Source organism: Panthera pardus, unplaced genomic scaffold (genome assembly GCF_024362965.1).
Source record: "Panthera pardus isolate Hobbes unplaced genomic scaffold, ASM2436296v1 HiC_scaffold_4, whole genome shotgun sequence".
NCBI classification, from domain to species: Eukaryota; Metazoa; Chordata; class Mammalia; order Carnivora; family Felidae; genus Panthera; species Panthera pardus.
The window spans coordinates 6,699,126-6,719,470 of record NW_026526969.1 but is presented as its reverse complement, the minus strand read 5'-3'; the positions used below and the strand labels follow the sequence as shown (position 1 = coordinate 6,719,470).

Sequence of the window (20,345 nt, the reverse complement as noted above, 5' to 3'; positions counted from 1 at the left end):
AAGTATGGCAATTTCCCATATACCCCCACCCCTAAATGTAGCCTCCTCTGTTATCAGCATCCCCTACCAGCGTGGTACATTTCTTACAAGTGATGAACCTTCACTGATACATCCTAATCGCCCAAAGTCCGTAGTCTACATTATTGTTCACTTGTGGGGTTGTGGTGTTGTCTATTCTGTGGCTTCGGACAGATGTATCATGACACACATCCATCACTGTGGTATCGTACAGATGAGTTTCACTGACTTAAAAATCCTCTGTGCTCCACCTGTGCATCCCTCCCCATCTCCTGCAGCCCCTGCCAACCACTGGTCTTTTTACTGACTCCACAATTTTGCCTTTTCCAGAGTGTCCTGTAGTTGGAATCCTTTGGTGTGTAGCCTTTTCAGACTGGCTTCTTTCTCTTAGTAACATGCAGTTGAGGTTCCTCCATGTCTTTTCATAGCTTGATAGCTCATTTCATTTTTAGTGCTCAGTAATACCCCATTGTCTGAGGGGACCACGGTTTATCCATTCACCAACTAAGGGGCGTCCTGGTTGCTTCCAAGTTTTGGCAGTTATAAATAAAGCTGCTCTAAACATCCACATGCAGATTTTGTCTGGACTAAGTCTTCATCTCCTTTGGGCAAAAACCAAGGAGCGCCATTGCTGTATTTTGTGGTAAGAGTATGTTTACTTTTATGAGAAACTGCCACACCATCTTCAAAAGTGGCTGTATGCTTCTGAATTCCCACCAGCAATGAATGAGAGCTCCCATTGTTCCCTATCTCCTCACTGGAACTTGGTGTTATCAGTGTTCTGGATTTCGGCCATTCTTGTAAGTGTGTACTCCTATTTCAGTGTTGTTTTAATTTGCATTTCCTGGTGACACACAACGGGGAACGTCTCTTCACATGTTTATTTGCGGTCTTCTTTGTGGTGAGGTGTTGGTTAAGGTCTTTGGTGATTTTTTTAAGCAGGTTGTTTGTCTTTTTATCGTTGACTTTTTCTTTTAATTTTTTTTAATGTTTATTTATTTTTGAGAGAGAGAGAGAGAGAGAGAGAGACAGAGAGAGACAGAGAGAGAGAGACAGAACACAAGCTGGGGAGGGGTAGAGAGAGCAGGAGACACAGAATCCAAAGCAGGCTCCAGGCTCCGAGCTGTCGACTAGAGAGCCCGAAGCGGGGCTTGAACTCACGAACTGTGAGATCATGATGTGAGCTGAAGTCAGATGCTTAACCGACTGAGCCACCCAGGTGCCCCAATTTTTATTGTTGAGTTTTAAGAGAATGTTATATAATCTGGATAACAGTCCTTTATCGGCTACGTTACACTCTGTGGGTTCTCGTTCTGTTAACGGTGATTTTTGCAGACTTTTTTTAATTTTAATGAAGTCTAGCTTGTCAGATATTTCTTTCATGGGTCATGATGTTGGTGTTCTAGCTAAAAAGTCATTGCTGGGGCACCTGGGTGACTCAGTTGGTTAAGTGTCTGACTCTTGGTTTTGGCTCAGATCATGATCGCACGGTGTGTGACTTTGAGCCCCTCATCGGGCTCTGCACTGATGGTGTAGGACCTGCTTGGGATTCTCTCTTTCCCTCTCTCTCTGCCGCCCCACCCCTGCCCCGGTCTCTCTCTCTCTCTCTCTCTCTTTCTCTCTCTCTCTCAATAAATAAACTAAACTAAAATAAACTAAAATAAACTAAAATAAAATAAAATAAAAAGTCTTTGCCATACCCAAGGTCATCTGTGTTACCTCCTAGGGTTTTTTATAGTTTTACATTTTACATTGACGTCTATGATCCATTCATCTTTTGGTTTTTGATCCTGGTGCGTTTTCGTATGAAATACAGCTGCCTTTGATGATGAGCATAGTTTCACTTTGTCTTTCTGCTACTTTCTAATTTTTCCATGATGAACAAGTATAATGTGCAACTCATAAAATATGATCCTTCATAGAAATGAATACATTAGGAAATACTGTCATCTCTGGCATTGATATCTTTAACTTCCTCTGATGACCCAACTCCCTTTGGTGCCCTTTGAGGCATGTTCCAGTGGGGTTCCTCTACCTTAGAGGATACAGATGCACCCAGAAGAAAATGGAGAAGTCAGACCTCAGGTGAGAACTACAACTATTCAGCTCAAGGGTCCTTTGTGCCAGGGCGCCTGGGTGGCTTAGTCGGTTAAGCTTCCAATTTTGGCTCAGGTCACGATCTCACAGTTCGTAAGTTAGGGCCCCGCATTGGCTTCTCTGCCATCAGCACGGAGCCCGCTTTGCATCCTCTGTCTCCCTCTTTCTCTGCCCCTCCCCTTTTCTCTCTCTTTCTCCCTCTCTCTCTCTCTCAAAATAAAATAAAACATTAAAAAAAGAGAGTTCTTTGTGCCACCATGTCCTTCCTCCTTTGGGTATAACTGGGAGTTCCAGGCATCACCCTGCTAATTCCAGCTTCTTCCCAGACACCCAGGACACGACCGCATGGGCAGCCTCCATGGGAATGCTTATTCGTCCCCAGCCGGGATCCATCCCATTTCAATCCCCCCTCCATGCGGAATGTTCTAGCCTCTCTTAGTTTGCTGGAGTCCATCTGGAGGAGGTGTTTCCTCTCCTGCAGTTAGAGAGAGAGAGACAGAAGGAAGGAAATGGCTTGTAGCCAGACTGTGATTACTAAGGGTGGGAGACTTTAAATTCTTAAATCTGAAGCCTTGTCTAGAATTCATGCAAAGGAAGTTCTCCTGTGTGTACACAAGATGATACCGTAAGAATATTCGTTGAAATAGAGCTTATAACAGAAAAACATGCCTACAACTAAAACATACAACACTAGGGAGTTCGTTCGATAAATTACATTACACACGGATAATAATATCACTGAAAATAATGGTACAGGAGAAAATGTGAGAAGATAGAGAAAAAGAAGTATATTAAGTTAAAAAATGGGTTCCATTTTTTAATTTTTTTTATTTAATTTTAGAGAGAGTGAGAAAGGGAGAGGGGCTGAGAGAGAGAGAGAGAGAGAGAGAGAGAGAGAGAATCCCAAGCAGGCTCCTTGCTCAGTGTGGAGTCTGACGCAGGACTAGGAGCCTGATGCAGGGCTTGGTCCCATGACCCCGGGATCATGACTTGAGCCGAAATCAAGAGTCTGGATGCTCAACCAACTGGGCCGCCAGGTGCCTCCCATTTTTAATTTTAAAATAAAGGTAGGACGCAGAGGATTTTTAGGGCAGTGAAACTATTGTGCATGATACTGTAATTGGCAGGTACAGGACATTGTGCATTTGTCAAAACATAGAATGTATCACACCAAGAGTGAATCCTAATGCAAATTTCACTTTGGATAATAATGATGAGTCAGTATAGGTTCATCGGTTGCAACAAATGTCCTCTCTTGTGCGGATGTTAACAATGGGGGAGGCTATGTATGTGTGGGAACAGGGGGTATATAGGAGAGCCCTGTACTTTTGGCCTAATTTTGCTGGGAACCTAAAACAGCTCTAAAAAAAACATAATGTCTATTTAGGGGCACCTGGCTGGGTCAGACAGTACAGCATATGACTCTTGATCTCGGGGTCATGAGTTCAAGCCATGTTTTGAGTGCAGAAATTACTTAAATACATAAAACTTAAAAAAAAAAATGTCTAGGGGCTCCTGGGTGGCTCAGTCAGTTATGCGTCTGACTTTGGCTCAGGTCATGACCTCCCAGTTTGTGGGTTCAAGCCCTGCGTCAGGCTCGGTGCTGACAGCTGGGAGCCTGGAGCCTGCTTTGGATTCTGTGTCTCCCTCCCTCTCTCTCTCTCTGTCTCTCTCTCTCTCTCTGTCTCTCCCCCCCTCAAAAGTAAACATTAAAAAAATTAAAAATAAAGAATATCCATTTTAAAATAGGTCTATTTAAATTGAAAAAATTAGATCAAATAACACTTTGTGCCCCAGAATGTTAGCCATGATTGTATCTTCTGTCTAGATGAAGGCTGATGTGTGTGTATCTGTACTTGTCTGTGTTTTCCAAATTTTCCACAATGGCCATTTGTTGTTTTCCAGAATTGAGAAAAAAAAAAAAAATCTATGTATTGTTTATAGAAGTCCCGGCCATCAGTCTCTCACCCAGGTGTTGTTAGTGGTGACCCTTGCTTTCTTTTCTTTTCTGGAAAGGGCCACCTGAGTGAGGGCTATGGACGGCTGTGCAGCACCTACCTCAGACTGCTAAGAACAAAGATGGAATATCACACCAAAGTGAGTCTGCGGACAATTCTGCCACCGCCCCCGGCTCCCCCAGCTCCTCCCCTACGGTCCCCTGGCACCTCCCTGAGCCTGTCAGGTCTTTACGGAAATAAGGCAGCCCAGGGCCCCTCAGGGAGTGTTTGTACCATATCCAGTGAGAGAAAGAGATTTCACACGACAGCTGCAGTCAGGCCCCCGGGATGGGACACGGAACCGGGCGTTTGGCCCACGTCTCCTGCCCCTTCTGGAGAGGAACCCGGTGCCCTGGGTTGCCTTAGGAAGGTGTTTCAGAAAGCACCGCCTCGACTGTTTCTAAAAACGATCCCTCCATTTTATATAGTGAGTTTCCACACAGAACCTTCTTTCTGTCCACGTATGGCGTTAGACAGTATTTCTTATGCGCCCGATGCAGGTTAAACCGTTGTGCTCGGTACCAAGTGGCACATAAGGATACATAGGAAGGGTCGGCCGGTCAGGAGTGCACCGATCAGTCAGAGGGAGGAGGCTTCTTACCTGCAGCACCCTGTAACAGTGCACAGCGGTCACTTGAGCCTATGGAAGGAGCCACAGATCACATTAGTATGAGGAACAGTCAGGTGCAGGGTGGCAGGGGTGGGGGGTGGCTGGGCAGCTAGGTGAGACCATCTCACTCAGAGTGGAAGATGGTCAGAGCCTGATCGAGACGGTGGTCCCTGGGACAGGCAAGAGCGGCAGGGACTCTCTGAAGACTGGCAGGAGGGGTGGGGGGCAACAGCTAGGGAGATGTGGGGCCTGTGGGAAGGACCTGGGCAATAGGAAGATGCACAGGAGCCCAGGGAGACAGAGTGAGGCCACAGGTGCTCTGGACTGAGGGTTTCAGGAGGACAGAGGACAGGAGCGCGTGTCTCCTTGTGTCCTATGTGCTGTCCAGCGTCTAGCCCAGAACAGGCGCTCAATCAGGACTGCTTGGATGAGTGACAGAATCAACCAGAACCTATATCGGATCGAATAGCACACAAGGAGGGCTGATCCTGAGTCAGGAAAGAGCTGGCCCCTCCTCTTTTGAAGCTGCAGAAACAGAAGGTCAGCTGGTACATTCAAAACAGGGAAGGGAGTGAGAAGAAGGATGCACAGGGAGTTCCAGTGATGTCAGGAGGAAGGCACGTGAGGAGGGTGATGGCATGGGCACCGGGTTTGAGAGCGGGACTGTTTGAGGTCAGGACAGTCATTGATGGATTAGGGAGCCCGTCGGGGCCAGGAACAAGGACTGTGAAGGGGCTCCAAGGCTGGAGAACATGATTAAAGGGTGACTCCAGCTCTGAGTCCCTCTCCAGGGACATTGGCAGCTGGTCCTCAGCACAAAGATCCAGGTTCACCAGGTTTTGACAGCAGTGTGGTGGAAGGACAGGCAGCAAGAAAGGCAGGGGACCAGGGGACCAGGTCTCTGTAATGTCCAGCCCGAGCGAGGAAGTAAACATGGCCAGAAGGGGGCGCTCAAGGAACCAGCCAGCTCTGAGATGGAGACACAGGAGCGGTGAGCGTGGGGGCAGCAGGGGACAGCCGGGCAGAGGGTCAGTGGACAGCCAGGAGGTGCCTGAGTGGAGGATCTCTGTCTCCCTGTGGAATTGAGACCCCCTTGACGGAGCAACCACCCATCTGTCTGTGCCCATCTACACCTTTCCCTTTGCCACACTGGGGAAGAGATAATGATACGGATATTTGACAAGATTGCTGATACGTAATAATTTTTCCTGACTTTGGGGGTGCATGATGTAATGTTTTCCTACCTTCAAGTTTGTTTTACTCATTATGTTTCCCTAAAGCTAATATCCCCTCCCCCCCGCCCCAAACTCCCAAGGGCAGCTTCAGAAAGTGGCAGGAGGACAGAGGGAAGCATGGGTAGGACTCAGAATGTACTGGCGGTGCGCGAATGCAGCACTGTCTGTGCTTCGTGGTTGGTTGAGGTCCGACCGCTGTCCCGCTGGCTCTCACTGCGGCACCAGAGAGCATCTTTAGAAGAGGGTCCCAGGACCCAAATTGTTAGGACGGAGCCCTGTCCTGGCTCCCAGAGAGGGGTGGAGCCTTTACCTGTGATGATGGGCAGTGGATGCCCTTTGATGTGAGCTGGTCAAGGGGTCTGTGTGTACGTGAGGTTGTGTGCCCTGACAACCCCCAGGAAGGATGTCGGTGTTGCACGAACAGAATCAAGCCTGCTGCTCCCCGAACTCAGTGTAGACAGTTTGCCTGGTGTCGGCTTAGTTGAGGTGCTCTGTCCTGACTTCATTCCTCTGCCTGCCTTGCCAGAATCCCAGGTTCCCTGGCAACCTTCAGATGAGCGACCGGCAGCTGGACGAGGCTGGAGAGAGCGACGTTAACAACTTGTGAGTGGACGTCCTCGTGCGGTGGACCCAACGGGCAAGGAAGCTCTTGTCAATGTTGCCACTTCTGGCTGGGGTCACACAGGGCCTGACGGCAGGGACAGTGGCTGGGGTGGGGCGACTTAGTGCCGGTGCCCCATCCAGAACCCTTCCAGGCTGTCCAGGGTTCACTTCTCAGTGTCCCCTTCTGCCCTCCCACCCCAGCGTGGTACCTGCCCTTCCCCTCTGCCACTGTCACTGTGGAATTCACCCTGTTTGATCTTCAGATGGCCTTAAGACCCGTGTAGGCGGGGCTAGGGATTGGAGCTAGTGTGTGGGTCTGTGTGTGTCTGTGTGTCTGTGCGTGTGTGCATATGCTCATGTATGCATGCAGGCAGGCATGCACATGTGCACCGGGGACAGAGACAGAAACACAGAGCGTGGGGAGGGAAGCCTTGGCCTTGGGCTATGGAGTATAAGCTCTCTTTCCTCTTGGGTCCAGTTTCCAGTTGACAGTGGAGATGTTTGACTACCTGGAGTGTGAACTTAACCTCTTCCAAACTGGTGAGTCTCTCGCTCCCGTCTGGCCTAGGCTCTTCTGAGAATTGCCTGATTCCAAACTTTGTTCCCGGCTTGGCCCAGCCGTCCTAGCCCCTCTCTCCCTACAAGTTGTACAGCGCAGGCCAGGAAATGGGGATACCCACACGCTATCTCTGCTCTCTCCATCCCCAGTGCAGGGAAGGACTGGAGCTCTTGGGTATTTTCAGAGTCAGTGATTTCATTTTGAGCAGAATGACCGTGCCCCCTACCCTGCCAGCTTCCCTCTAGAGGCCCAGGCCTCCAAGAGCCCAAAGACCGGTTTGGCCTCTTTGATAACCTCTGGACTGTGGCCCCAGCACCGGTCGGTCCTTTGTCTGCTACTCAGCTGGGCCGGCAGTCGGGACCGATTTCCGCTCAGGAAGAGGGGTTGCTGTGTGCTGTTTGGTCAGCAGCTGGGGTTGACCCGCCGGTCGAGTTGAGTTTTGGCCAAGTCCGTGTACGAAGCCCCTTGCTACAAGCAAGGGGAGTTGGCCACACTTCCGGGCTCCCTTCGCTGAGAGTTCTGGTGCCTCCCGGCTGTCGGCCCCTCACACTTCCCTGACAAGAAATCAGGAAGGAAGCAATCCATTCCCTTCTCTCTGGTGTCCCCTCTTCCCTGCACCCTCCCGCCCCCAGCATGGCTCCCCTTCCTTCCCGGGGAACAGAAGAGCCCGTTTTCTAAGATTCACCATGCGTCACGACAAGTGTTCGGCTCCGTGAAAGAGTGGATTCCAAACTGCAGGCATTCGTGCACAAGCTTGGCGACCTTCTCAGCGTTTGGACGTGTGGGGCCCCCTCCTGGGGTTCTGATTTCCTCAGGAAAAAAAACACTCTTTCACCCTGAATTACAGCTTCTTCCGCATGTTCATCTGTACAGGAGCTCGCAAATGGCCTGTTAACCAGCCAGCGCTGTACTGGGTCGGCAAACGCCTTCCTGCCTTGGCCAGTCAGTTCAGGGCAGGTCATGGTGAGAACAGCACCACACACAGTTGGAAACCGTGGTTTGTAGGAGAAATAAGACGCTTGGCCTGCTAGCCACCTTGTCATACAAAAGTCAGTAGTTGAAACACAAAACAGAGTCCCCACCCTAACGCGTTCCCAGCCAGGTAGGAGAAATGGTGCGGATGCGTTTTTTTGAATGCATCGGCAATGTTTGCACAAAAGTACACCAACAACTGTATGCTGTCGTGGCTGCCTTTCAGTTACTAGTGGTGGGTGGGGAGGTCCTATGGGGATAATTTAGAATTTGTCGACACTCAGCCTCGGAATGTGCTTAAATCTGAATGCAGGTAGGAGTGATATTGCAGGGGTTGTCATCCTTGGGGGAGTCCTGTCCAGAGCCTGCCACTCAGGTGACCCGAGGCCTCTTCCGGGCCTCCTCAGACCCACCTGCCGCTGCTGTAGGGGTTATGGGAGAGCAAGTCAACTGTTTGAGCCTCTATGGGGGTCGCTTCCGGCCCTGACAGACTTGAGTAGCCACATGTGGCTAGCATATTGAACAGCTCCTACAGACACTTCCGTCGTCACAGAATTCTGTCGGACGGTGCTACCAGGTGATTCTGCTACATGAGAACCACTCAGCTGGGAAACACAGTTTTCAATCCTGGCTGTGTATTAGAATTACCTGGGGGGCTTTGGAAACCTACCAATGCCCCAACCCTACCCCAGAACAATTAAGACAGAACGGGAGGTAGGGCGGTTGCAGGCAAACATTAGCAGGCTTTAAATTTCCCCCAAGTGATTCTGATCAACCTGAAAGCCAACTCCTTCAATAGGTACAAGACCTTTTTGAGGTATGTGCGCTTTGAACCGTCTGCGTTTTACAGAAAAGCATCTGGAGGCACAGCGAGGTTGAGGAACTTGTCCGTGGTCACACTGCTCTAGATGTTACTGGATGCCAAGGGGCATTCCTGGAAGGAGGCAGGAATTCCTGGAAACCTGGCCGCCTTGCAGTGACAGCTGCTTTTAATTTGTGTCAAAAAGAAAAACTGTCTTTTAATTAGAACTGTTGGGTTGTTTTTTCCTTTTTGTTTTTTGTTTTCAGCTGCCAGAATAAGCCAGTTAACGGGGATTAGCAGTCTGGGAAGCCAGAGTACGGCAGTTCTGGGCTTTCCCCCGGGGCAGTCCCACTCACTGATTTTTTTTCATTGCTGGCCATAGTGGAGTCTACGCAGGTGGTGGGCAGCCACTGTGGGAGGGAATTCGGCCCTGGCCACTGCTGTGCGCGGAGGGTCCACGGCCAGGGGTCCGGTTACTTGGTTTAAGAACAAGGGGGTAGGGGGGCGCCTGGGTGGCTCAGTCGGTTGAGCATCTGACTCTTGATTTTGGCTCAGGTCATGATCTCACGGTTTGTGAGATCGAGCCCCGTGTCAGGCTCTGCGCTGAAAGCATGGACCCTGCTTGGGATTCTGTCTCCCTCCCTCTCTCTCTCTGCCCCTCCCCCCCGCTCACACTGTCCCTGTCTCTCAAACTTTAAAAAAAAGAACAAGGGGTAGGGGGCGGAGGGTAACATGGAGGGGTCTGTGGAGCGAGACACTTAAGGGAATGACGTGCGGTCTGGAGCTCAGGAGAGTGGAGGGCAGTACTTCTGCTGGCCAGCCCCCCAAGGACCAACAGCAGCCTTCGATCCTGATGGTTCATCCTCGGCCCTCCCAGATTCTCCAGTTGTCCAGCCAGGGCTCCTGCGCATGTCCCCTTCTGGTGTCCCAAGACGCTGTGGCAAGCCACCAGGAAGCCAAGGCTGAATTACTCCCTCCTTTGTGCTCTGATCAGTGTTTGATTATTTTCCCCTGCCTTCGAGGGACTCACCCTCCGGTTCCTCCGTTTTCCTCTCCCACAGGAGTGTTGTAAGGGGTAACCGCACCACGTGACCCAGCGTGTGCACAGAGCAGGTCCTCGGTGCGTGTCTTCTGCCCCCTCCGAGAGGGTCACCTGCAGTTTCCTGCCCCTACCACCTGTCTCCCTTTCTATCTCCTAGTGTTCAATTCCCTGGACATGTCCCGCTCCGTGTCAGTGACGACAGCTGGGCAGTGCCGCCTGGCCCCGCTCATCCAGGTCATACTGGACTGCAGCCACCTGTATGATTACACTGTCAAGCTCCTCTTCAAGCTCCACTCCTGTGAGTACGCCCGGCCGGATCATCTCTGCGCGCTTGGGGCGGGAAAGGGGTCGCAGCCTGAGGCTCTCCCTGGAGAAATGCGGTCCCCTCAGCGCCCTTTCTCCTGCTGCTCTCAAAGGCCCTAGAGCTCCCGACCTTCTTAAGAGTGGAGACGAGCAGGGCACAAGTTTTGGTGTGCCCACTCACCATAGGGTTTCCTAGGACGGTCCTTTCCCTCTACCTCTGGCTTTATCGCACCTCCGTCCGTATGTGTTGTGTATCCTGGGACCCACACAAATGATGCCAGACCCGGCCTAGACCCACAGGAGCAGGGGCACAGTGGTTTCCAGAGCGTTACAAGTGGCATTTTGTGGGGAAATAAAAAAAATATAAAACAGAGCTGCTCTAGTAACCGGAGGGCCACCCCCTACCCAGCCAGACACCCCGGGATGCTTTCGTAGATTGTATTTTGGAAACTACTAGTCTCGTGGATGTTCTCATGCTTTCACATGTGCTTCTCGCTTAAAACGGCGTGTGTGGGTCCTGCCCCTGCAAGGTCTGCGTTGGTCAGTCTGGTAGGTTAGGGGTCTTCGTTATTAAACCGTATCCCAGATGAAACTGATGTGGGTGGTTTCTGGGCCACCCTCGGAGGTGTTCACCACGAAGGATATACACATGACGGAGAAACAACAAGAATCGAGGCCTGAGTGGATACTAGCAAGGTTTTGTGGCCCTGGAAAAGGGGACAGGATGAATTTTAGAAGACAAGGACAAGGGATCACTCTAGAACTGTGGTCACTGACGAGATGCAGATCTGGTGATTTAGACGGGACGGGGAAAGCGACATTCAGTCTGGTTAGTCTGGGAACAGTGTGAGGAAGGGAGGTTGGAAATTCGAGTTCAAGCGTTAGAAAGGCATCGAGGCAAGTGGACGCCCCTGGAGGAGCACAGGGTGGACTGAATGCCAAGAGAAGAAACGCAGTTGCCCCACAGAGTATATACTTCTCTAAAAATGAATGTTTGATTTTAGAATAGTTTTTGATCTACAGAAAAGTTGTAAAGATAGTTCAGGAAGTGCCCCTATACCTTGAAGCGAGTTTCCTTTGTTGTTAAGATCTTACATGAGTATGGTACATTTGTCACACTTAATGGACCAATATTGACACACGACTCTCAACTGAAGTCCAGATTTTATTCAGATTTCCCCAGTTTTTACCTCATGTGCCATCCAGGACGCCACATTACATTAGTCTTTGTGTCCCCCTAGGCTCCTCTTGGCCGTGACAGTGTCTCAGACTTGTGACCTTGACGGTTTAGGGGAGAATCGGTCCGACACTTGTAGAATGTTCCTCAATTTAAGTCGGTCCGCTGTTTTTCTCACGACTGGGGCTAAGGGTTCTTGGGAGAGAGATCACGGAGGTACAGTGCCATCGTCATCCACCGTTTATACTTGGCATTCTGAATTCTCATACATTTTGCATGTGCTCCCTATTTATACCAAACATCACCTACCCAAAAATTACTAAAATGTAAATTTAAGGAATAAAGCAAGAAATAAAAGGATCGCTGAGCTGTGATCTGTGGTTGAAGTACACAGAGTGACATAATCTGGGAGCAGAAAGGACCTCAGAGAGCCCGCTCTGTAGGGGCGGAGGCCGGCGCTTCGATGCTGCCACTCGTCCAGCATCATGCAGTGGCAGGGCCGAACGAGCACCGGACTGAGATCCTGAGTGTTGTCCGCGATCTTTGCCTTCGCACAGCCAACCTCTCAGGCAGGCTCTCTGGATCCCTTCTGTCCCGCAGCTTGGTCAGGTCAACCACGGTCGCTTCTGTGGTCAGGGACACAACTTCCAGCCCACTGTGCCCAGAATGGCTTGCACTCCGGGAGCAAACAGGAGGACAGATTTGAGGGACAAGCGCCCCCCACCCCGGGTTCCCTGCGGGTCCTTCTGGGCCCCTTGGTTACCAATCCTGGGGCAGCTCTAGGCCAGGAATGCCCACCTCCCTCCCCCCCCCCCCGCCCCCGCACTGGCAAGACTGGCCGCAAGCCCCAGGGTGGCTGGTTCCCTCCTTCCAGAGCCCCGCTGTGGCTCACCTGGTCCTCCTGTGGTCCTCTTCCCTCTCACTCTATTCCAATATCTTCCAGGTCTCCCAGCTGACACCCTGCAAGGCCACCGGGACCGCTTCATGGAGCAGTTCTCGAAGTAAGTGGCTTATGGGAGAGAAATGAAGGCGAATCCAAAAACTGCTATAAAATCAATTAATCCTTGTAAGAGCACTTGCTTTATAACGATTGAGGATCGCCAGTATCTGAATGGCAAAGCAGTAAAGTGAGGGAAAGTAAGTAGGACAGCAGCAAACCTACCACTGGCTGGGGAAGCTATCTGTTCTCTGATAAAAACCATACACACGTGTAGAAGAAGGCGATTCTGTACATCCATTCATCACCTGCTGTATGCCCAGGGCTTCACCCTCTGTTTCCTCTTCTTACATTCTCCTACCGCGTAGGGTCTTACACCATGTACATGAAAAGCAACGCCCAGATATGTGTCTCTAGCAGGGCCTTGACTCCGAATTCCAGTCTCACATACCCGATGGTCCGTCTGACATCCTACACCAAACTTACATCTCAAACTGAACTCTAGATTTCCCTCCCAAAGTGTTCTCCCCAGTCTTCTCTATCTCAGTAAATGCTGCCACATCCATTTGGGCCAGAGACCGGGAACTCCCCATTTTCCTCATCCCCATCCCCCACGTCCAGTCTAGCAGCAGGTTCAGCTGATGCTCTGCAAATATATCTTGGTTCCAGTCATAGCTCCTATCTCTCTGGCTGCCATTGTTGTGTGCCAGGACCCTCCAATATGGCGGACACCCTGAGTTTCCACTGCTGCCCCCTGCAATTCTGTCCTCCCCCAGCAGTTAGAACAACCTTGTGAAGACATCAGTCCCTTGCTCAGAACCTTCCAGTGGCTTCTTGATTACACCGAGAATAAACTCCAAGCTCTTCTCCGTGGTCCCCAAGGCCCTGCTTGCCATCTCTCACCTCGTCTCCAGGGCTTATGAGGTTTCGGCCACACGGGGTCTTCTTGTTCCTGGAACCTACCCAGCACATTTCTCTGTCAGGGGCTTAGGGCTTGCCATTCCATCCCTGGGGATGTTCTCCCAGCCTGGCCAGCTCTGGATCATCTTCCATCACCTCCTCACAAAGGCATCTCTGGCATTAAATCTTTTAAGATTTTATTTTTTATTTTACTTTATTTTATTATTTTATTTTATTTTTATTTCATTTTTGAGAGAGAGAGAGAGTGCACGTGCACACAAGTTGGGATGAGGGGCACAGGAAGAGAGAGAAATAGAAAGAAAGAATCTGAAGCAGGTTCCACACCCAGCAGAGCCCGATGGTGGGGGGCTGGATCCCACGACCGTGAGATCATGACCTGAGCTGAAATCAAGAGTCTGACTCTTAACCGACTGAGCCACCCAGGCCCCCCTTAAATCTTAAATCTCTTATTTAAGTTGGGTTTTCTTCACCTCCTGTTCCTCCAACCCCAACCCCGCCTCCCCATATTCTCCAGGCCAGTGCCTTGTTTCTTTCATGGTTCTTAGAACCAGCTTTATTTCTGCTTGACTACCCATTCTTACGTCCCTAGCTCCTGATACGTAGCAGCCAGTTACCCATAAATATTAGGATAAATTACTAAGCGAGGAAGCCAGGTGTCTTGTCTAGAAGAGGAAGAGATTATCTGACCGAGGGATAAATTATTCTGTGCATTTGGGCAAGATGATCACTGGTGAGGCGAGAAGTACAACTCAGCTTTCGATACGTGTGCCCCAGAAGAGGGGAAGGAAGCACGAGAGAGAGGGAGAGAGAACCCAGGTGCCGAGAAGGGCACTGGGGCTCGGCACGCTGTATTTGACCCTCTTGTTTTGCCTATTAATTTCTTCATCCCTGACAATAGAGGAAAAATACCCACCAAATCCCAGGCTTCTACTGGTTCCGAGCCACAGTCAGAGGACAAGTTCAGGGTTTTGCTCACCTCCCGGTTTCCTTATTCCATTTGAAAAGCCTCATATGTTTATTCTATAATAAATGACTTATTAAATCCTAGGAGACAGGCCCTGGGGCTGATTTCCTGGAATGGTAAATTCCAGTAGCTTATGAAAGCAGTGCGGCCTATTACTGTTGGCTCCAGCCCAGAAAGAGGGGGATGTGTGGTCAGGTGATTTTATTTCCTTTAATGTTCTCCTAGCTTATAAAAACTTCTGCCGTGAGCAGCTGTCTCACTTTCTCCTCTGCACAGACCTGGCAGCTCCCGGAGGCCTCCGTGTCGACGACTTGGGGGAAAGCACCAATGACATCACAGGGGCAGTTCCAGCCTTGGGGTCAGAATGGCTGACATTCAGGGGTTTAGTTTATTGGGCTGAGCTGAAGGAGATTCTGAGAGAGGTTGCAGAGAGAGGGTGCTGAGACCCACGATGCTCTTTCCTCTCAGGAAATCTGTCTGGTGCCCTCTGCTTTCTGGGCCTTCCATGTTTCGATTGAAAACAGAGACCTGAAGACGAGAAGAAATATTTGGTTTCTTCACCCCCATATCCATCCAAGATTAGGACACAGTATAAATAGATTGCTTTCCTCCAGTGAAGTCTTTCTTGATGAGTTGATGCCTCTGTGCATGGTACTGTGGTACCCCTAGCTCAGCAGGGCCCAGGCTCTGCCCTCTAGAGGCTTCTAGTCTAACTGGGAGGTAACACACAGCTTTAAAGCAGGGTGAGTTAATTAAAAGGAGCTTTACCTTAGTTTTGGGGTTGTTTTTTTTTTTTACTTTTTTTTAATGTTTATTTATTTTTGAGAGAGAGAGAGAGAGAGCATGAGCAGGGGAGGGGCAGAGGGAGAGAGACACAGAATCCAAAGCAGGTTCCAGGCTCTGAGCTTTCAGTCCAGAGCCCAACACGGGGCTCGAACCCGTAAACCGTGAGATCATGACCTGAGCTGAAGTCGGACCCTTAACCAGCTGAGCCACACAGGCACCCTGAGGAAATTTACCTCAGTAATTAAGTTCCCTTCCCTTTTCTTATGGTTAGGTGGTTTATCCTCAGAGAGAGTAAATTTATTTTCGTGTTATTCTAAGCCGAACATTCTTGGGAAGAGACATCAGCCAGACAACAGCGTAGATTCTGTGGTGACGCAGATCTTGTTCTGGGATGATCCACTCTTCCAGAGGATTCGGTCATTTGAATCCCTGTCTCCTGTGAGGACTGGCTACAAATGACCTTCCCCCTGTAGCATCATAATTGAAGCCCAGCGCCATGGAAGCCGTCTCCTTGACAGCCCACGCCTTTGGGCTGGGTGGGCAGCAGGAGAGCTGGGTGGCTGCAGTGTCCCCGACCCGGGGCTGGGGAAGGCGCCCAGCACCCCTGAGGCCCTTCTCCACCCCCCAGGTTGAAAGATCTGTTCTACCGCTCAAGCAACCTCCAGTATTTCAAGCGGCTCATTCAGATCCCTCAGCTGCCGGAGGTAAGCATGCCCGGCCCCCTGGCCGTGGGAGCTGCCGGGTCCAGGGTGCTCGTAGAGACCGGCAGGCCTGGTCGGTGACGCGGTTCGGGGGCGTGTCTTCCCTCTTCAGAACCCACCCAACTTCCTGCGAGCCTCTGCCCTGTCAGAACACATCAGCCCCGTGGTGGTCATCCCGGCCGAGGCCTCGTCCCCGGACAGCGAGCCAGTCTTGGAGAAGGATGACCTCGTTGACATGGATGCCTCACAGCAGGTGCGGAGCGCCTCACTAGAACCCGAGGGGGGCGGGGTTGGAGCCCAGCAGGTGGCGTGCCCCAGGGGCGGCCCTTCCAGCTGCCCCATGCACACGGGAGAGGACGAGAGAGGCTCTGGCCAAGACCCTTTGACTGTAACCAAGATCAGCTGCCGTCTAACCCAAGCGCTAACCTAGACTGAGCCCCCTCCCCCCGCCCTGTGGTCCCCGGGAGGGACCACAAATGGATTTGAACCCAGTTAAGAAAGGGTCCTTTTTCACATGTCACTCATCTGACCCCTTCCCGGAAGTCTCTGGGTCTCTAACTTTGTCTTCCCTCCCTTTTGGTCACCACAGAACTTGTTCGACAACAAGTTTGATGACATCTTTGGCAGCTCGTTCAGCAGCGACCCCTTCAATTTCAACAGTCAGAACGGCGTGAACAAGGAGGAGAAGTGAGTGGGAGCTGGGCACAGCCCGCGGGTGGGGAAACTAGGTGGAGCCGGGAGCCGGCTTGCCGCACCTAACCGGGGCGGGATGCTCCGTGGCACGTGGGCCCCCTAGAGAAACGTCTTGACCCACAGCCCCGTGATCCCAGAGGGAAATCGAATGGGGCTGAAGTAACGGTGGACCCATGAGTGTTAGGTTCAGGTCTGGGAACACTGAGGGTCTTAGCATATAATTTATGGGATCTCAAAGCACTTTCCCCACATTAACACCAGCTTTTAACTTCCTCCTCTGATCTCCCAGCTCGCATTTAAAAGGAAAGGGGTGGAGGCGCAGTGGAGGCAAACTTGTTCTCCTTCTGTTCCCAGGGAACACTTAATTGGTCAACTCTACAGAGACATCAGTGAGCTGAAGGCACAGCTAGAGAACATGAAGACTGAGGTAGGACTCAGGCTGTGATCCGGTTCTGGGCTTCACCAGGACGGGATGTTTTCATACTAACTTCACTTTGTCAGACCTCATTTTAAGTGTGTGGGTGGGGGGGACTCATTAGTAGAAATGCCCAGACCAGACAGACCTGGTCCTCTCGTGGTCTTGGTGGCACTGTGTTTCCACTCTTACTACCTCGAGAATGGCATCTAGGCCAAGCCCAGCATCCCCGTGGTGCTTGGAAAGACCTGTTCTCTTCCCATGGCGATCAGAAGGTTTGATTTGTAACTCTGGTGGCTGTTTGCGGAGGCCGGGGCAGTGAATAGGCCCGCCCCTCAGGCCCACGGCTGGTCGGAGGCTTCATTCACTGGGACAGGCACACATCGCCTCCTCCCTCAGGCCAGCTCGCCCACAACTGCTCCTAGGCCCCTAACAGGATCAGAGCTCCCCTGCTGTCACCCCGTGTTTGGCTGGGTGGCTTAGAATGAGCAAAACCCTCAATTCCCGTGAGGCCACGGGAGTGGGTTTGTTAGGCAAACTCGGGTACTTTATTGGATCAGCGCTGGAAACCCTGGAGGACCCGCTTCTCCCGCCCAGCCCAGCCCAGCCCGGCCGACCCCAGCGGTGCAGCCATGGGGCTCATTGGCTGAGTTCACCCCACAGAGCCAGCGGGCGGTGCTGCAGCTGAAGGGCCGGGTCAGCGAGCTGGAGGCCGAGCTGGCAGAGCAGCGGCACCTGCGGCAGCAGGCGGTCGACGACAGCGAGTTCCTCCGCGCGGAACTGGATGAGCTCAAGAAGAAGCGAGAAGACACGGAGAAGGCCCAGCGGAGCCTGACAGAGATAGAAAGTGAGTCTGTCGGGCTGGGGCTGAGGGTGGGGGCCGCAGGGTCAGGCTAGGCTCACAGGGAGGACGGGGCTGGGTGGCAGAGCCCCAGGTGATACATCTGCCCAGAAGAGCTGCCAGGAAGGACCCTCGTGTTGCCAGTCTGAGGGGGGCAGGTTAGGGCCCAGCAGGTAGAGAGCCCCACGTGCCACACTGCTCAGAATGCCGGGTCGGGAACCAGGAGGTGACGGTGGGGTGTCCAAAGGAGAGATGGCCTAAGAAAAACTTGCCATAAAAGCCAAAAACACTGATGAAGCAAATACCGTGTGTGTGTGAATGCCCAGGAGGCACGAATCAGTGCAGCCGTCAGAATCAGGTAGATTTTTTTTTTTTTTTGAGGTTTATTTTTGAGAAGGAGAGAGAGCATGCGTGCATGCACAAGCAGGGGTGGGACAGAGTGAGAGAGGGAGACACAGAACCAGAAGCAGGCTCTTGAGCTGTTAGCCCAGAACCTGACGCAGGGTTCGAACCCACAAACCACGAGATCGTGACCTGAGCTGGTGTCGGACGCTTAACCGACTGAGCCACCCAGGCGCCCCACGAGTCAGGTGGATTCTTTTTTAAAGACCGCTTCCCAGAGGAGTTTATTTCAGTAGGATTTCCCAGGGAGCAGAAGGTGCATGCATTTGTGAAAAGAAAGGAGTATGTTCTAGGGACTCTGGCGTGTTGGAAGGAAGGCACGGGGTCCCCCAGCAGGGGTCCACTGCTCACCTTGGCCCCCTGACAAAACAGGGAGAGCCCAGGCCAATGAACAGCGGTACAGCAAGCTAAAGGAAAAGTACAGTGAGCTGGTGCAGAACCACGCCGACCTGCTACGGAAGGTAGGACCCTCCACCCGCCTCTTGCCCCGCGGCCTGGGCAGTCCCCACGCCACTCCCGTGCCTGCATCGACTCTGAGGGGCTCACCATCGTTTCTTGGAACCACAGCTTTTCAGGCTTCCTTGCCTCCCACGCCTTGAGCCCCACCTTTGATGCCAGCCCCGAAGGGTTTGTCCCCCGTCCTTGTTATTCTTCTTTTAAATACTTAAGCGTTGAGTATCTGAAGATGACAGCTTCATTCTGGCTTCTCTCCAGGTAGAAAAGTGATTACTGTGTCCAATAGCCTGAATGCTGTCTCATTTGTTCTAGAAGGGAGATGTTGTCCCTGAGATGTTACGCCTGAGATAAGCCCGCTGTTCTTTTCTCATCCAGAATGCAGAGGTGACCAAACAGGTGTCCGTGGCCAGACAAGCCCAGGCGGATTTGGAACGAGAGAAAAAAGAGCTGGAAGACTCTTTCCAGCGCATAAGTGACCAGGCCCAGCGGAAGGTGAGGGGGGAGAAGTGGCGGGGGGGGGGGGGGGGGGGCAAGGGAGGGGCCTGCCCGAGTTGGAGGCGGGCCTGGGGCACTAGGCCAGTGGAAAGACTGCTCCGTGGACAGCAGAAGTGGGTTAGAGCCCTACAAGTGTATTACAAGAGGCGTGAGGCAGGGACATGGTGTCCGATGCACAGGGGATTAGAGGCACGGAGTGACGAAGGCGGTCCAGCTGAGTAGGTACATCAGCAAAGGCTTGTCCAGGGTGAGTCCGGGAGGGTTGAGAGAAGTGAAAGCACCTGGGTGTCAGAGAGACTTGTGGCCAGGAGAACACCCATGAGTTGGGGGGTGGGTGGCAGTAGGAGATGTCAGATGGGGGTGCCTGGGTGGCTCAGTCAGTCAAGCGTCTGACTTCAGCTCAGGTCACGATCTCGCTGTCCATGGGTTCGAGCCCCGCGTCAGGCTCTGTGCAGACAGCACAGAATCTGGAGCCTGCTTTGGATTCTGTGTCTCCCTCTCTCTCTTCCCCTCCCCTACTCGCATTCTATCTCTCTGTCAAAAATAAGATAAACATTTTTAAAAACTTAAAAAGAGGGGTGCCTGGGTGGCTCAGTCAGTTGAGTGTCCGACTTCGGCTCAGGTCATGATCTCGCGGTTTGTGAGTTCGAGCCCCGCGTCAGGCTCTGTGCTGACAGCTCAGAGCCTGGGGCCTGCTTCAGATTCTGTGTCTCTCTCTGCCCTTCCCCACTCACACTATGTCTCTCTCTCCTTCAAAAATAAATAAACATTAAAAAAATTTTTTAAAATTATTTTAAAAAGGAAAAGGATAGTGCCTTTCACTTTTCTGTGACCCAGAGTAGGAAGTAAAATTTCACAAAGCCGTGCTCAGCCTTACTGTGTGGATGCGTGTGGTTATATTTTTTGCTTTGTTTATTTCCTTTTTTAAAATGTTAGCTGTAAATTCTAATGGGTTGCAACGGGCTCTTCAAAAAATACCACTCAGAAAAGAAATTTTGAAAGAAGGGAATTGTTTCCAGATGGTAAGATGCAGCGACATAGCAGGCGTTGGGGTGGCTGAATTAACAATCCGGTTTTGTATCAGTAATGCTTCTATTTAAATAATAAGAAAGAACACCTTCTATGTATAAGAAAAAAGAACTAGTTCTACTTTAATTAGTATCATAAGCCGAAGCGTGACACTTAGGAAATGTCCCTAAAACTCCCGTCTTTGATATTCCACTTAGCCAGAAGACTCGTCACTATACTCTGGGTTCTCACCTCCTCCCGCCCACTTTTGGGCACATCCAGTCTTGCCTCCAACAGAGCACACAAATCTC

General features: G+C 51.4%; 1 protein-coding gene and 1 long non-coding RNA gene across 2 annotated transcripts in view; one reads left to right on the top strand and one right to left on the bottom strand.

The window, feature by feature from the left end:
• Positions 1 to 20,345, top strand: part of HIP1 (huntingtin interacting protein 1) — a 149,901-nt gene that overhangs the window by 107,822 nt on the left and 21,734 nt on the right. The window contains exons 5-16 of the mRNA XM_053894029.1: positions 4,132 to 4,212; positions 6,484 to 6,560; positions 7,039 to 7,100; positions 10,093 to 10,233; positions 12,359 to 12,416; positions 15,652 to 15,727; positions 15,837 to 15,977; positions 16,314 to 16,411; positions 16,772 to 16,844; positions 17,496 to 17,679; positions 18,448 to 18,536; positions 18,907 to 19,023. Of these exons, the coding sequence (XP_053750004.1) occupies positions 4,132 to 4,212; positions 6,484 to 6,560; positions 7,039 to 7,100; positions 10,093 to 10,233; positions 12,359 to 12,416; positions 15,652 to 15,727; positions 15,837 to 15,977; positions 16,314 to 16,411; positions 16,772 to 16,844; positions 17,496 to 17,679; positions 18,448 to 18,536; positions 18,907 to 19,023 (1,197 nt within the window). The remainder of the gene's footprint in view (positions 1 to 4,131; positions 4,213 to 6,483; positions 6,561 to 7,038; positions 7,101 to 10,092; positions 10,234 to 12,358; positions 12,417 to 15,651; positions 15,728 to 15,836; positions 15,978 to 16,313; positions 16,412 to 16,771; positions 16,845 to 17,495; positions 17,680 to 18,447; positions 18,537 to 18,906; positions 19,024 to 20,345) is intronic.
• Positions 14,424 to 15,474, bottom strand: LOC109250582 (uncharacterized). The gene is made up of 2 exons (XR_008419166.1): positions 15,257 to 15,474; positions 14,424 to 14,765 (listed from the first exon to the last, which is right to left on the bottom strand). It is a non-coding gene; the product is annotated as an uncharacterized LOC109250582 (long non-coding RNA).